The sequence below is a fragment of the Chlorocebus sabaeus genome, chromosome 3 (assembly GCF_047675955.1).
Source record: "Chlorocebus sabaeus isolate Y175 chromosome 3, mChlSab1.0.hap1, whole genome shotgun sequence".
Classification (NCBI taxonomy): domain Eukaryota; kingdom Metazoa; phylum Chordata; class Mammalia; order Primates; family Cercopithecidae; genus Chlorocebus; species Chlorocebus sabaeus.
Genome location: NC_132906.1, coordinates 3,657,399 through 3,673,869, shown reverse-complemented (window position 1 = coordinate 3,673,869; position 16,471 = coordinate 3,657,399). Strand labels below are relative to the sequence as shown.

The window sequence follows — 16,471 nt, the reverse complement described above, 5'->3', positions numbered from 1 at the left end:
CTGCTAGAATGATCTACATCATTTTGATAACATTTTATTCTTCTCTCAGCAACATATTTACCAAAACAAATTCTTTTAAATATTTTATCCAGCATTTAGTTGTTTCGTTGAGGACTGTTGGAAATAGCAAACCCATCATGTTTCTGAAACAGAAGCTCCTCCATTTGATTTATCTCTTCTTATGTTTTTGCTTTGTTCTTGGAGATTGCCTTGATTTTATCCTCCTCCTCTTCCCATTGTTTTTGGTTTGGTTTGGATTTTGTTTTTGTTTTGGCAAGGATATTTTTATTTCTGGTAGCTGCTGCCTGTTCTTGTCTTCATTTTTCACAGCATCTTGATTTTTTTTAATGAATGTAACTTTTTTGTTAAGTGAGAATATATATGCACATAGACCCTACGTACCCTAAAGGGCTTACAATCTAGGCAAGAGGTGATAAGGATCTAAACCTGGGCATTGAGGATGAGTATGGAAGGGAAAAGCTACAAGGAATATATTGAGATAAAATTATCAAGACTTCGGGATTGATTGGCAGTAACTGAGGATAAGGAATCAAGAGTCAATGCTGATCCTTAGCCGAAAAAGAGCACCTAGAAAAAGCCCACAGCTGACGTTATACTCAGGGTGAAAGACTGAAAGCTTTCCTCTGAGATGGGAATAAGACAGCATTGTCTGCCATTGCGCCTTCTATTCAATATTATACTGGTGGTTTTCACCATAGGAATTTGTCAAGAAAAAAATTGAAAGCATTCATATTATAAGGAAGAAATAAAATTATCTCTCTTTGCAGATGACATGCATGATCTTGTATACAGAAAATCCTAAGGAATACACACACACACACACACACACAACTTGATAGGCTGGGCGCAGTGACTTATGCTTGTAGTCCCAGCATTTTGGGAGGCTGAGGCAGGTGGATCAGTGGAGGCCAGGAGTTCAATACCAGCCTGGTCAACATGGCAAAACCCTGTCTCTACTAAAAATACAAAAAATTAGCTGGGCATGGTGGTGTGCACCTGTAATCCTAGCTACTACTAGGGAGGCTGAGGCAGGAGAATTGCTTGAACCTGGGAGGCGGAGGCTGCAGTGAGCCAAGATCATCCCATTGCACTTCAGCCTGGGCAACAAGAGCAAAACTCCATCTCAAAAAAAAAAAAAAAAACAAAAAACAAACCAAAAAAACCTGATAAACCAGTTCAGCAGGGTTGCAGGATATGAGATCAATATGCAAAAATTGTTTTTCTGTATTCTAGCAATAAACAACCTAAAAATTAAATTAAGAAGACCACTCGATTTACAGTAGCATCTGGAAGAGTAAAATACTTAGTAATAAATTTAGCAAAAGAAATTCAAGACTTGTAAAGTAAAACCTATAAAATATTATCTAAAGAAAGAAGACCTAAATAAATGGAAAGATGTCTCATGTTCATGGATTATAAGACTTATTCTTGTTAAAGATGGCAATACACCCCAAACTGACCTACAGATTTAACACAATCTCTATCAAAACCTCAGCTGCCTTTTTTGCAGAAAATGACAAATCTAATCATAAAATGTCTCGTGGAAATGTGGGAGACCCAGAATAGCCAAAACAGTCTTGAAAAGGAACAGAGCTAGAGGGCTCACACTTCCCAACTGAAGCAGTTACTACGGAGCTACGGTAATCAAGACTGAGCGGCGCTGGCATAAGGATAAACATACAGGTTAGTGGAATACAACTGAGATTCCAGAAAAAAAAACAGAAAACAAAAAACATAGATTCATCTTCAGTTGACAACTAACTGAGGAAAGAATTGTCCTTTCAAAGAATAGTGCTGGGAAAACTGGATCTTCACATGCAAAAGAATGAAATTGGACTCCTACCTTGTACTATATACAAAAATTAACTCAAAATAGATCAAAGACCTAAATTTAAGAGTTAAAACTGGAATATTCCTAGAAGAAAACATAGGTTTACATACATATTTATGACCTTGGATTAGGCAATGCCTTCTTAGATACATCACCTAATGCATAAACAACCAAAGAAACGGAAGAATTTTTTAAATTTTAATGGGTACAAATTTTTTAATTTTAAGGAGTTCAAATTTGTATCCAAAGAACACTACCATGAAAGTGAAATCACAGCCCACAGAATGGGAGAAGATGTATCTGATCAGAGTTTAATCTTTAGTAAAACAACCCATTTTAAAGTGAGCAAAGGGTTTGAAGAGAGATTTCTCCAAGAAAGATATTAAAATGACCAATTAGCACACGAAAAGATATTCAGCATCATTAATGAGGGATATGCAGATGAAAACCAGAGTGCGAGACTACTTCATTCCCGCTGGGATGGATATGATAAAAGACGGGCAGTGGCAAGTGTTGGTGTGGATGTGGAGACGTTGGAACCACTGCTGGTGAGAACGTAAAAGGGCACAGCAGCTCTGGGAAACAGTCTCGTAGCTCCTCAAAAAGTTAAACAGAGTTACCAGATGGCCCAGCAATTCCACTCCCAGGTGGCAGGGAGCTCTCACCCAACAGAACTGAAAACATGCCCACCCAAAAATGTATGCACAAATGTACATAACAGCATTATTCACGATAGTCAAAAAGTGGAAACCACCCAATGGATGACTGGATACGCAAAAGCGCTATATCCACACAATGGGAAATTAGTTATGAAGAGAAATGAAGTATTGCTGCAACATGGATAGACCTTGGAAACATTATGCTCGGTGTGACAAACTAGACAACAAAACACCTCTATTGTGTGATTCCATTTATATGAAATGTCCAGAACAGGTAAATCCATAGAGGTTAGTGGTTGCCAGGAGCTGAAGGAAGGAGGAAAGGAGAGGGACAGCGAGTGGGCCCAGGGTTTCTCTTGGGAGTGAGGAAAATGTGCTGGAGTTAGTGATGATGGTTGCACAATTTTGTGAATATACTGAAAACCAGTGAAGTGTACACTTGAAAAGAGTGAATTATATGGTGTGTGACGTTTATCTCAATTTTTAAAAGAAGAGTCACTGTCTTAGAGCAGGAAAGGGCTGTGATGGCCACACTCAGTGCCTCCCTTCCTTCCCGGGAAGAGGGAGACTGGATCGCCATAGAAGTTAGAGACCGGCTTTCCTGGGAAGGGTGTTCTGTCTAGTGTTCTGAGGGATTAGATTTAACTTTGTAACCTATAGATCTAGAAGGAAATATGAGGCCATCGGCTCACCTCAGCCTTCAGCAAGTTGTCACTCACCGCACATCCTTTCAACGTTACACCTCAAACCTTCAAACTTCGGAGCTGTGAGAAGAAAGCCAGCTATTCTTCTAGAGCTTCTCTCTATAAAATACCTATAGTATTATTACAGCATTTTAAAGTAATGCTAATTGATTCTATCTTTATACTAATAATTGTAAGAATACTTCAGTGCAGCAGCATTATTTATAGTGACTACTACTTTTAACTAATGGTGTTGAATGTTTTTATCTGTTTTTTAAATTTTCATAATATGTACTGGTTGGCATTACCCAAGTTTTCCATATATTTCAGCCACAACTGTAGCAGTTTCTTTTTTGTAAACAAACAAACAAACAAACAAAAATTGCTAAAAACTGTTGCATCAGGGATTTTGGAAATTCTTCAGATGAGACAACCCGGGAGGAGTGATCACATGTTGATAGAATGCAGGCAGCCTTAGTCATTTCCGTGGCTCAGTCACAGTCTTTCCTTCTATCAGTTATTCTGAACAAAATACACGTAGGAACACGAGCTGCAAATGACATACTGTCACAAGCCCTGGGCTGTCCTTTAGAATGTGCAGTTACTTAATAAGCTCTGGAATGCCTTACATGGGAAGTGGGGGGGCGGGGGGGCCGCTGTTATGGATTCCTGGAGGTGAGGTTGTTTTTATTGTCTTTATTAATTCAGTTTCATCTTACCAGGAGCATAATCCTCAGTAAGACACACCTCCTCATTGCACATGTCTGGCTTTTTACCTCTCAGGCAATGGAAAGGAAAGTTAATAGGATGTACTTTTTAATAGGATCTTAGGGGGATTTTTCACCATTAAAATGAGAAAATAAGTTTGGGGAGCTGCAGTTATTCAAATCGAGGAAGTTGAGTGAACCATTTAGAGGTATTAGGTAAGGGTTAATAGGTAAGAGACACTGAAATGAGGATGTGGCTGTGCAAACACCACATTGGATGGGTTTCTGATGAAACATGACTGTTAGAGAAGAGTCTGTGTAGGAGGCATGCGTTCTTCAATATCGCACATACACCTTGGCCTAAGCTTATGGGAAGCTAATAGCAGTATTATTTTAATTTTGTTTTGTCACTTGAGAAATGCAGACCTGTGTGTGTGTGTGTGTGTGTGTGTATGTATATGTGTGTAGTCACTAAATTAGTTACATGTTACCTATTTGTTGGTATCTTTTTAATTTAGCGATTACTGAAACTGGTTAATTATAGAAAAAGAATTTGAACTTACAGATGTAAATTGTTTCCAAATTACAGTCACTTATGTCTACTATTCTTACTCCTTCTATCATTATTTGTGTAAGTATTTATTGAAGACACCATGGTAGTCACTGATACAAAGAGGTGTCTAATGTCCGCCCTGCTTGTAAGTGATTCTGTTAGTAGCTGACAAACTGGACTATCCCGAGGACCAGCACGGTGCACACTTTTCCCTTCCCTTCTCTCCTGTAGCCTGTGCTGCAGCCCTAGGAGGTGCGTGTGGCCACAGTCAGGGTGGTTTTGGGATCTGGTGTTGGCAGTGCAGCCGGTAAGTGCAGAGCCTGCATTCCCATAGCACTTGCTGCAGTGTGACTGTCCAGTGATCCCGGATTCACTGTCTGTCCCCTCCAGTGACTGTGCGGCCATGAGGGCAGGGTCCTCTCTGTCTAGTGCTGGCCAGTTGTGAGTTCAGTGAGGTGCGGAAAGGTGGATGATTTCAAGTCTGTGCCTAGTGGTTATGTGCCATGCAGAGGTACGGAGGAAAGGGTGGAGAGCATGCACAAGACACAGGGCAGGTCCTGGCTGCCAGGGCCAGTGCTGAGGTGAAGTTAGGACAGCCTCTCCAGTTTTCCCTATGAAGACTTTAAAGGCACAATACAAACTCATTAGAAAATAATAAACTCACGTGTCCTACGCCCTCTTCAATAAATCTTCCCACTAAAATAATCCCAGGTGTGGGCTGATTAGATTAATGGGGAGGGGGCAGTGGTGGTCTCTGGTAGGGGGCGAGTGGCTGTGAAGGTGAGGACTCCAGCCCGATTGCAGGAGATCAGCCACACCAGGCAGGGGAGTTAGTCCCTGACTGAGCAAGAGGGCATAGAGTGGGAGTTCCTCTGCACAGCCTTCGATGCTGGCGTCCCAGCTGCCTGGGGGCAGGGTAACCGCCGTGAAACCAGTTGTTCCAATTGCGCCTGGAATTGGGACTAAGTGAGGCAGCACCCTGACCCGCTCCCCTTTTCTAATCATCAGAGAAGCTCTTGTTAAAGAAGCATAATCTGAAAAGACATTGAGGAAAGTGAGAATGAACCATATGGATCCACCTGGGGGAAGAGCGTCTGAGGCAGAGAGGAGAGCTAGGATCAGGAGCTTACCCGGAGGCTGTTGGACCAGCAAGTCAGCGGCATGTCTGGAGCACAGCGAGCAACGGGAGAGTGACAGGAAGTGAAATCTAAGCAGGACAGGGTCTGAGGAAGCCATTCCAGGGTTCCGCTTACCTGTTTAATGAAAGAAGTCAGTAGGCCCTTGTCCTAGCCCATTTTCTGTTGCTAACAGAATACCTGAAACTGGGTGATTTACAAAGAGAAGGAGTTTATTTTTTACAGTAATGGAGGCATGGAAATCCAAGGTTGAGGAGCTGCGTCTGGTGAGAGAGCCTTCCTGCTGGTAGGGACTCTGCAGAGTCCCGAGGTGGGACAGGGCCTCACCTGGCGAGGGGGCTGTGTGTGCTCACGGGCTACTCAGGTCTCTCTTCCTCTTCTTATAAACCCACCAGTCCCACTCCCATGATCATCTGTTTATGAAGGCAGGACTCTCATGATCCAGTCACCTCCTAAAGGCCCCATCTCTCAGTACTGCCACTTTGGGGATAAAGTTTCAACGTGAGTTTTGGAAGGGACCATAGCAGCCCTATGTGACATCAAATTGTCCCATTTGTCCCTCTCCATTTTGTATTGCAGCTTTACCTAACAGGGTAGAGGCTGCCTGATTCCCCATGGCCGGCGGAGACTTGGGCTCTAAAGGCATGAGCCCCTAAAGGAATGGAGCCTCTGCCCACAAAGCCTGGTTGTAGCCCTCCCCCCACACACCTGCTCCCTTGCACACCTGTGTGCAGTCTGTGGGTGATGCACCTGCCCTTGGACTCCTTCCCATTGAGAAGTTACTGTCCCTTCTGCATCACTTTTTGTTGTGCTCTATGCCTGGAGAGAAATTCTCAGGGTCTACAAAGGGCACTCATGTCCTTTTCCATTTTTCCTTTCATGGATTTTCTCTGATCCTATGCAGACACGCCTCCTTTAGTTAAGGGCTTATGATTATCATAAAAACAAAAACAGAGCCCTTCTTGTCGTGTGCCTCAGGGGTTTCACTGACTCCCAGAGCTGCCTAATCGGGGTTCAGACACAGTACCTGTTCCTGCAGAGGCCGTGTTGCTGTCCTGGTCTGACTCTCCTGACCGTGGACATCCTTATTTTCTGTGTTACTTCTCTGACACTTTCCCAGTGTTAGCACGGGTTCCTTTAGAATGACGGGCAATCTTCCATTTTCTCAGCAGATGTTGGAGGAGAGAGAAAAAGCAATGTTAAGGAGTTTTGACCGGGAAGAAAAAGAGCAAGCATTTGTTAGTTCCTGTTCTGTGGTTTTTGTTTTTCATTTGTCTTAGTTAGATCCATGTTACCTTTCTGTGTCTCATCTAATAAATGTATTTCCATCTGAGTCAGTTACATCCCTGCTCTGCTAATAGATTTGCTTTTGATAGACACAATCCTGTATTTCCAGGGGTTTTTTAATATTACATATAAATTACATTGACAGTCGAAGTTAGCATACTGAAGAGGTGTGCTCCTAGTTAATATTTTGTGTGTCGTTAACATTACACCTGCCATACTACTTTGTGTGGGGTTTTGTTTTGTTTTTTGTTTTGTTTTTCAGACAGTCTCACTCTGTCACCCAGGCTGTAGTATATTGGTGTGATCTCAGCTCACTGCAGCCTCTGCTCCCAGGCTCAGGTGATCCTCCCGAGTAGCTGGGACTATAGGTGGGCTACCACGCCTAGCTGATGTTTGGGTTGTTCTTGTTTTGTTTTTGTTTTTTTGGTAGAGATGGGTTATCACCATGTTGCCCATGCTGGTTTCAAATTCCTGGGCTCAAGCAATCTGTCCTCCTTGGCCTCCCAGAGTTCTGGGATTACAGACATGAGCCACTGCGCCTGGTCAACATTTTAAACTATAGCATTTACTTATCGTAGCTTGTGTAAGAACTTTCTTTTCAGCTGTAAAAATAGCTCTGTGGTGTGTTTTGATATGTATTTTAGCAGACACGGTAGAAACAAAGTTAAAAGTTACAGGTGTCATACATACACACGTGAATGTGGCATAGACGTCAGTTTTGGTGTCAGTGATGTGAAATCGAGCCGGGTGTAAACTTGGCCTCCCCTTGCCTATCAAGCCAGCAGATAGAACCAGTGAGCTGGTAGCTTCATCAACATGTGGTGTTCACCTTTGAGTCCAAGGTGGTGATTCCATTCTTCACCTTTTCAAAGCTAGCAGGAAAGGGGAAAGAGGACAAGGAGGGCGAGTAGCTTCCTTTTGCAGAACCCAGATGCACACGTCACCTTTACTCGCAGCCATTTTCAAGAATGTAGTCGCACAGCCACATGCCTCGGGGTATCTGGGAGACGCAGTCACTGCTAGAGCAGTCGAGAGCGCTGTTCACACTTAGCAGGAAAAGGGTGTGATTCTGTTTCTAAAAGGAAAAAAGGGGAAAATGAAGGAAGGGACATTTACTACTCCCTGCCATTAGCCTTGGCAAATCACTCTTTTCAAGTCTATTTATAAAATATAAGCTGTTAAAATATTTACCAAAAAATTAAGAAATATTTACAAAGGGTAATATTTACAAAAAGAAATATTTACAAAGGCGTGCTGGCCACGCCTGTAATCCCAGCACTTTGGGAAGCCAATGCAGGCGGATCACGAGGTCAGGAGTTCAAGACCAGCCTGGGCAACATAGTGAAACCCCGTCTCTACTAAAAATACAAAAAAATTAGCTGGGCACGGTGGCACGTGCCTGTAGTCCCAGCTACCTGGGAGGCTGAGGCAGGAGAATCGCTTGAACCTGGGAGGTGGGGGTTGCAGTGAGCCAAGATCGCGCCACTGCACTCCAGCCTGGGTGACAGCGTGAGACTTCGACACAAGGTATTTCTTTATACACCTTCCATATTTTCTGGAGTTTATTCTCAAAATAGGATTTTTAACATAACTCTCATTTTAAGAAATAGATATTGGTATTAGTTTTCAATTGCTGTATAACAAATTTCTACTAATGTAGTGGCTTAAAACAGTGCCTATCTCACAGTTACTTTGGATCTGGAGTCAACACAGTGTAGCTGTTCCTATGCCTGGGGGTCACGCAAGGCTGCAGGCAAGGTGTTGGCAGGGCTGCAGTCTCATCTGGGGGCTTGGCTGCATCCCCCAGGTTATTGGCATAACTCATTTCCTACGGTTGTAGCACTGAGGACAGGCTTCTTACCAGCTGGCTACAGGCTACCCACAGGTCCCAGAGGGCCCCCCAGGTTCCGGGGTCCTCCCCCAGACCTCTGACCGTGGGCTTTCCCGACAGGGTCACCTTCTTCCTCTAGCTACCAAGGAGTGTTTCTAGAGCGAGCTTGCTAGCGAGAGGGAGATATCTTGGATAACATGATGTATTCATGGGAGTGACATCCAAAACCACTGCCATATTTGGTTGGTTAGGAGCAAGGAGCAGCTTCTGTCTATATTTAAGGGAGGGGATTCCAAAAAGATGTGACCATCAGGAGGACAGGTCATGGGGGCCTTGTGAGAGTGTGTCCACCACAGTAACTGTTTCACTTAACAACACTTTCTATTCCAAATCGAGAATACCTGTCTGTCGGGCATTGTTGTTTCGTGGGTTTTGGTAAATGTCAGTAGGTACTTTTTATCGTTTAGAAGCACTGGTCCCCGGTGATGCATGGAACATGCACACACGTTGAAAGAGAGAGAGTGAGTGAGTGAGAGAGAGAGAGAGAGCATGGACATGAGAGGCCAATAGGAGAATATGTTCTTTGCTCTACTTTGTGGTTAAATTATTAAACACTTTTGGAGTGTTTAATGTATCTTATTTAGCCAACCAGTGATATTGTACACAGAGAATGTGAGAACTCAGAATGGTCTTTCTATGAAGACAAGCTCAGGAACTTGCTTGTTCCTGCCTTCTTACCTGATGACAACAGGTGGAAGTGTGAATGACAAGATTACATGAGCTCGTGCAGTATTACTAGCCCATTGTTTCTTTAGAGTCTCTAAGGCTTGAAGGAGATAGAAAGCGTACTCTAGGAAGCCCTGCTCAGACTCTCTACATGGTCCAGACCTGGAGATGTGGTCCCAAAATTAGCCTGAGAAACCTTACATCATCTAGCAAATAATGTAGTTAAAGAGCTGTTTTTAAAAACCATTTATAGCCTAAGATCCAAATTTGTTTTTAACACCATAGTGTCTTCTTATCTGCAAAACAGATATGGTGGAATGCTCGAAAGAATCCAGCGAAGAAAAATGCTTCTGAAATACTGAATAGGATTATTCCATGTCAGAGGCCTCGGAAGGACTGAATAGGATTATTCTGTGTCAGAGGCCTCTGAAGGACTAAATAGGATTATTCCATGTCAGAGGCCTTTTTGGATGGTGGTTGTGTGGTGGCCTTGAAATGTCCTCTCTCGGACAGCGTCACGTCATCATTGGTATACAGTCAGTGTATTTTATATATTTTGCTACCATTCTTAACCTAATACCACTCACTTCCCTAGTCAAAAATAAATTACTTATATGAAATTGCACTTGTAGTACAACCCAATACACCAATCTTATAAACCAGAATTATTATTCCTGGGCTCTGCATCTCAGTCAGGTGTCCAGTTGTCGGTAACATTGAGTGTCATTGTGAAAGAATCCCATGGTGTCCATCTGTCCATCCATTCATTCGCCAGATTGCTATTGAGTTCCCATTGTGCTTCCAGTGCTGCAGTAAGTCCAGACGTGGGCACAGTATGTCGGCCATGCCCTTAGGAAGTTTACAACACACGTCAAAGTGATAGGCTGCTTTTCTATACTCGTGGCTTATAGGGTCCCCCCCTTTATTCTCAAAGGATATGTTTCAAGACCCCAGGTGGATGCCTGAAGCTACAGATAGTACTGAACTCTATATATACTATACATACATACCTATGATAAAGTGACGTTTATAAATTAGGCACAGTAAGAGATTAACAGCAATAAGGTAGGACAACTTTATATACTGTAATAAAAGTTTTATGAATATGGTGTCTCCCTCTCTCACAATATGTAATTATAGTACACCTGCCTATTTTTGGACTGGAGTTGACCACAGGTAACTGGAACCGTGGGTAGGAAAACTGCTATGACCATTTCACTTGAGTTGGGAGGACTACTGTAGAGCGTCCCTCAGTATCTGTAGGAATTGGTTCTAGGATCCACCCCCTGACCATGGATACCAAAATCTGAGCATGTTCAAGTCCTGTGATTGGCCCTGTGGAACCTGCAGATAGGAAAATTCGGCCCTCCATAGATGCAGGTTTCACATCCCCACTGTATTTCCCACCTGTGTTTGGGTGTGGATGCAGAATCTGCCAATATGTATTCGACTGTATTCATTGAAAGAAATCCACATATAAGTGGATCCACTTGTGTTGTTCAAGAGTCAGCTGTATAATGTTCCAGTGATAAAATCATTTTAAAATAAATTTTAGCTAAATGCATCTCTACATGTATAGCTGGACATGAAGAAATGGTATACTATTTAAGAGTATAGTTGGCTGAGCACAGTGGCTGACACCTGTAATCCCAGCACTTTACGAGGCCAAGGTAAGCAGATCACTTGAGGCCAAGAGTTCAAAACTAGGCTGGGAAACAACCCTCATCTCTACAAAAAAAATTTTAAAAATTAGCCAAGCATGGTGGTGCATACCTGTGGTCCCAGCTGCTCAGGAGGCTGAGGTGGGAGGCTGCCTGAGCCCAGGAGCTCCAGGTTACAGTAAGACATGCTCATGCCACTGCGCTCCAGCCTGAGTCACAGAGTGAGACCTTGTCTCTAAAAAAAATTTAAGAAGACTGTAATTATGAGAAATGGTTAGTTCCGTTATTCCGTATCTAGTACACAGTTAATGAGTGCTTGCTCTGCACTAGCCCCTGTTCTGTGTTTGAAACTGAAAATAAAGTGGCCCATTGCTGCCTTTCCATTTCTGGCCCTAGAAAATCGTGGCATTAGAGAAGGGCTATAGGCAAGTAAAAATGATCAAAGAGCCTTCCATTCTCTGGAGTTCTAAAGCAAGTGACCATATCCATGGGTTTCCTGACAGGCTGCTTTGCTGGCTCCAAGTTTTGTCTTTCATATGGGATCGCTGAGATTATCTAACTCAAGGAAAGTTTAAATAGGCATGCCTTGGGATAGCAATGGGATTTGAAAATCTATGTCTCTCACCGTAATACAAGGATAACTACAAAGATGTTTCGTGGTTTGCTTTTGAAATCAGATCCACATGTTAAACATCGAAGGAAGTGTGAAAGCTTTTATCCATCTGACAAATATCCCTTAGGAAGAAGAAAACTTCAATTTAAAAGGAAGAGGATATAATTCCAGAGCTTAAGATGAAATGCTATATTTTATTATTCCAGATGAATGAGTGAAATGGTAATAAGGACTTAATATTAGGTTGAATTAGCAGGAATTCAGCAATTGTGTTCAAACAACAGTAGAATTGCAGGTCTTAGTCAGCCATAGACTTGAAAACCGATGATGAAAGGTGTCAGGTGGAGATAATTTATTTAGCGTGTCTTGCGGTGTAGTCCTGAACCCAAACCTGTAATTAAAGAGCAAGACACAACGGCACATGTGTGTGGCAGAAGACCTGTATTCAGGCAGGGGGTCAGGATAAGGCGGACCCTGACTGTCCGGGAAATGGTGCGTGCACAAATCCTGATGTCTCCTTCTACCGTTCTGAAAGGTCTTATTTTTATAACTCTGTTTATGTGGGATGTGGGAACTCAGTTACGAGCTGATGAAACCGGGGAACTTAAGACATTTCTTAGCTCAGATCAAATGCCACTATTGAAGTGGGCCTGCTTTCAAAGTAAAACAAAGCCATATTCAGCTGGAATCTAAACAGAATTAAACTCTGCTCTATACTGCAAAGGCTGCCAAACTCGTTCTGGCAAATCACCGTGAAGAAAATGTTTCAAAGACAAAGCCCCTTAACTGTATGCTACGAATTCCGGGGCGTCCACCCTGAGAGACGCTTATCATCAGTAGTACAAGTGCTCGTATCTTGGTGCAGTGTCAGATTAAAACAGCAGGCTGTATTCCATGACAGAAGATATCCTCGCATCCAAACTGCTTCATACGAGAAAGCCTACCAGTGGTCCATGAGTTCTCATCACTTAGTAGATTGGGATTCCAGCATAACAGAAGAACTGACAAAACCCCTTTTAAATAAGACAGAGTACACGGAACTGTGTATCTGTTGTAAATGAATTCTAAAAGCCTTTTGAGTAAAAATGTAGTTATTCAAAGTTTGTTAGACTGGAATTTAATTCATAGATGGTCCTAGGCTCTTTGCTTTTGTTTAAATACCACTTGCGTCTTAACAGGATGAAAATTCCGAGTCTTCCTTTCTCTGCCCTTCACTATGCTGGAGGGACCTTGCTGGCAAAAGACTGTGCGGGCCACATTCTGAGTGTCCAGCTCCTCCCACCAGGGCACAGCTCCACCAAGGGCGTGCATCTGTTGCACCTGCAGCAGCCTCAGCCCCACTGTTGGTTGTGTTTTCATGGTACTGTGTGGGGGTGGCACTTGGGCCTGGAGTTGGGGTATCTTGTGAGGTAGGATATAGGTGTAGCTGCTGTGAGAGAGACCCAAAACAATAGCTGTGCAAGTGCCCCAGCCCAGTGCAGGAGGTGGCTGCCCCCGTTACAGGCCCACACTTCTGACTGGCCGCATCCCCAAGAAGGAAGGGGCATGGATCATTCCTTCAGGACACCACTCACAAGGCGCCCACCTGACTTCCAATCGTGTCTTCTTACAGAAAGAGGAGAGCGGATGTGGAGGTGCACTGTGCCTCGGAGGTGCACGGTGCCTCTGCGGTGCTGGCCCCATGTCCTAATCTGCGTGCAGTGCTCCCGCACACCTTCCTTATGACAGAGCCCTTGCTGAGCCCAGGCAAACTAGCTGTCTTGGAGAATTGGACACAACCAGAGAGTCACTAGCATTGCCATGCATCTTTTAAGCCACTGTGTAGTGAATACAGGGAGTATGCTGCCACGTTCCTGTGATGAAGTAACCATATTTTTAAAAATGTTTCTTGCTTGATATGTTAACTAGAATTCACTTACCTAGTTTATAGAGTTGTAGCAAGGATTATACTTTATTTATTCTTTATTTTCTGGGGAGTTAACAGATTCGTTAGAGTGTTGTTATCATGGTTAAAACAAAGTTAAGCTTTTTAAAAAAGTTGTTTATTTATTTATTTTTTAATTATTATTATTTTTTTGAGACAGATGCTTGCTCTGTCCCCCAGGCTGGAGTGCAGTGACATGATCTTGGCTCACTACAACCTCCACCTCCTGGGTTCAAGCAATTCTCCTGCTTCAACCTCCCGAGTAGCTGAGATTACAGACATGTGCCGCCATGCCTGGCTCATTTTTGTATTTTTAGTAGAGACAGGGTTTCACCATGTTAGCCAGGCTGGTCTCGAATTCCTGGCCTCAAGTGACCCAGCTGCCTCAGCCTCCTGATGTGCTGAGATTACAGGCATGAGCCACTGTGCCCGGCCCAAGCTTCTATTTTTTAAAAGAAATGTTTATGTCAGATAAAGACAGAAGAAAGTGGATGATTGCCATGTCAGATTTGTTTCAGAAAAGTAAAAATGTTAAAGTCCTAAGTGTAGCCTTTGAGGGCAGTTTTCATAGTCCCAGCTTTGGCTGGGGTGACGTTACAGCAGATGCGCCATTGCAAGCTCGTGTGCTGTGCTTGCGTAGCCCTGCCCTTGCAGATGGGTTGGAGTGGAGGTGTTTTCCACTTTAGCAACAGAGAAAGAGCAGTATTCCTAGGAAAAGAAGTGTCCAGTGGAACAGTGTCCTTCCATGGAAATCCATGTGGCCTTTCCTATCATAACTACATCATTGTCCTTAGGTAGAATGGATGCTCTCTGTGCCAGACCCCAAATTCCCTCCTCCAATGTTGATGAGCAGGCGTCCCGAGCGGGTCAGAACAGATGTGCACGTCCACCCTGCTCCACCACTGGCACTCCTGCCACCGTCTCTAGGCCGTCTTCCCTACGTTTCTGTCACAGAACTGAATCCCAGAGTGATGAACCTGTACAAAACAATTAGGTGTCTGCTTCTTCCATCTTATGATTAGAAAATAAGTGGAAGGAGCTTAGAGAAGGAGGGACCACAGACAGTTTGTTCACCCTTCTTACTCTGCGAGGCAAGTTGCTGGTGGTTATCTTTGGTTCTTAGCGTTTGTCTCTTCTAAAAACAAAGAAGAATGCATTCCCAGACTACCCCTCTTATATAGTTATGATTTTTAAATTCTGTCCCATTGTTCTTCTCCTCTGTGACTTTTTGTTTCGTCGTAAAATGTAATTATGGTAAAAACATGGGAGGTTTTTACGTTACAAAAACGAGTTCATGAAAAGCAGTTCGTGCAACAGAGAATCATTGCAGAGTACAACTCTCTGAACTACCTAAATTATTAAAAATAAGTAAACTCCTGACTTTACTGTTTTTCTAGATAGTCATGTGAAATAAAATGTATTATAATCAGTGTAATTAAACTCACTTAACAAAGAAGATTAACCATATATTTGGAGCAAAACATATACACCTATCTATGATTATATTTATGTGATACAAAATTTTCTTTGTGTATGTCTTAGTGTGCTAGGGCTGCCTTCACAAAATACCAGAGACGATGTGGCTTAAACAATAGAAATTTACTTCCCACTGTTCTGGAGGCTGGAAGGCCAGACCAAGGTGTCAGCAGGTCTGGCTTCTCCCGAGGCCCCATTGGCTTGGAGACAACCTTTCCTTGGTGCCCACACCCTGGCATCCAGCTTTCCTCCTCTTCCAAGACACCAGTGAGATTGGGCGAGGGCCCAGTCTAAGAGCTTCACTTTTACTTAATCACTTCTTTGGAGGCCCTGTCTCCTAATGAGTCACATTCTGAGGTATGGCTTTGGGTTTCAACATGTGAATTTTGAGGAGACACACTTCAGCGCATAACAGTGTATAAAATGTGAAAATATTGATATCATAGGTGACATAGCCTTCTAGGGTAAAATGCAGATGAAAACATTCACGCGTCTCTGTGTCTCCACTGTGTTCTCACCTGTGATATTCTCCAGGTGGAAACTGACTTGTGTCCCATGCTGTGTCTCTCTGTTCTTGGCAGGCCTGGCAGCTGCGATTCAGCCACCTCGTGGGGTATGGCGCTAAATACTACTCTTACCTCATGTCCAGAGCAGTCGCCTCCATGGTGTGGAAGGAGTGCTTTCTACAGGATCCTTTCAACAGGTAAGAAGGGGGTAAGTTCTAAAATGTGCCCGCCTTGGACCACAGTAACTCCCCACTCCATTACATCTGAAGCTGGGCTCGGAGAACCGCAGCCCACAGAACACAGCCAAGCCCGGCAGGAAGTGGCAGGCTCCGCAGACAGCCTCATCCCGCTTGGCCCTTCTCACCCAAGTTTGCTCCTGCTTCCTGCAGCTGATGGTGACCCTGGACATCCCCCTGCCCTGCAGCCACTGTGTAGAGGTGGCCCTGTGGTGCCTGAGGGAACCCTTGTGTGAGGGCTCTTGTGCTATGTGAAGCAGCCCATGCCGCTCCTGTGGGGTTTCTTGGCTTTTCTGACCTCACCACATAATACAGGACGCCCACCCCTTTCCACAGAGTGGAGGGAGAACAAGGCACTGGAGAGGCTAGGGGCATGTAGGGAGGAAGTAGGGGTGCCTAGGATCAGTAGTCCTGCTTTCCCAATCTCTTCCTAAAGGCCAGGTAGTGGTTACACTTCCATCGGGTGGAGAGGTACAGGAGATGCCTTGCTTCCTGGAGGGTGCCAGCGATTCTGTGCTGTGGCTGGGGGATGTAGGGGATCCCGTGCTATCTGGGGGTGTGTGGGGGATCCCGTGCTGTCTGGCGGGGGTGTGGGGGATCCCGTGCTGTCTGGGGAGGTGT

At 43.9% G+C, this 16,471-nt stretch overlaps 1 protein-coding gene across 3 annotated transcripts in view; it reads left to right on the top strand.

The window, feature by feature from the left end:
* MIPEP (mitochondrial intermediate peptidase) overlaps positions 1-16,471 on the top strand; it is a 210,248-nt gene that overhangs the window by 103,301 nt on the left and 90,476 nt on the right. For all 3 annotated transcript variants that reach the window (XR_005236554.2, XM_008021718.3, XM_037986909.2), the window contains exon 17: positions 15,690-15,811. Coding sequence is in view for 2 of the 3 variants with exons in the window: in XM_008021718.3 (XP_008019909.3) it covers positions 15,690-15,811 (122 nt within the window). In the remaining variant the exon portion in view is untranslated. The remainder of the gene's footprint in view (positions 1-15,689; positions 15,812-16,471) is intronic.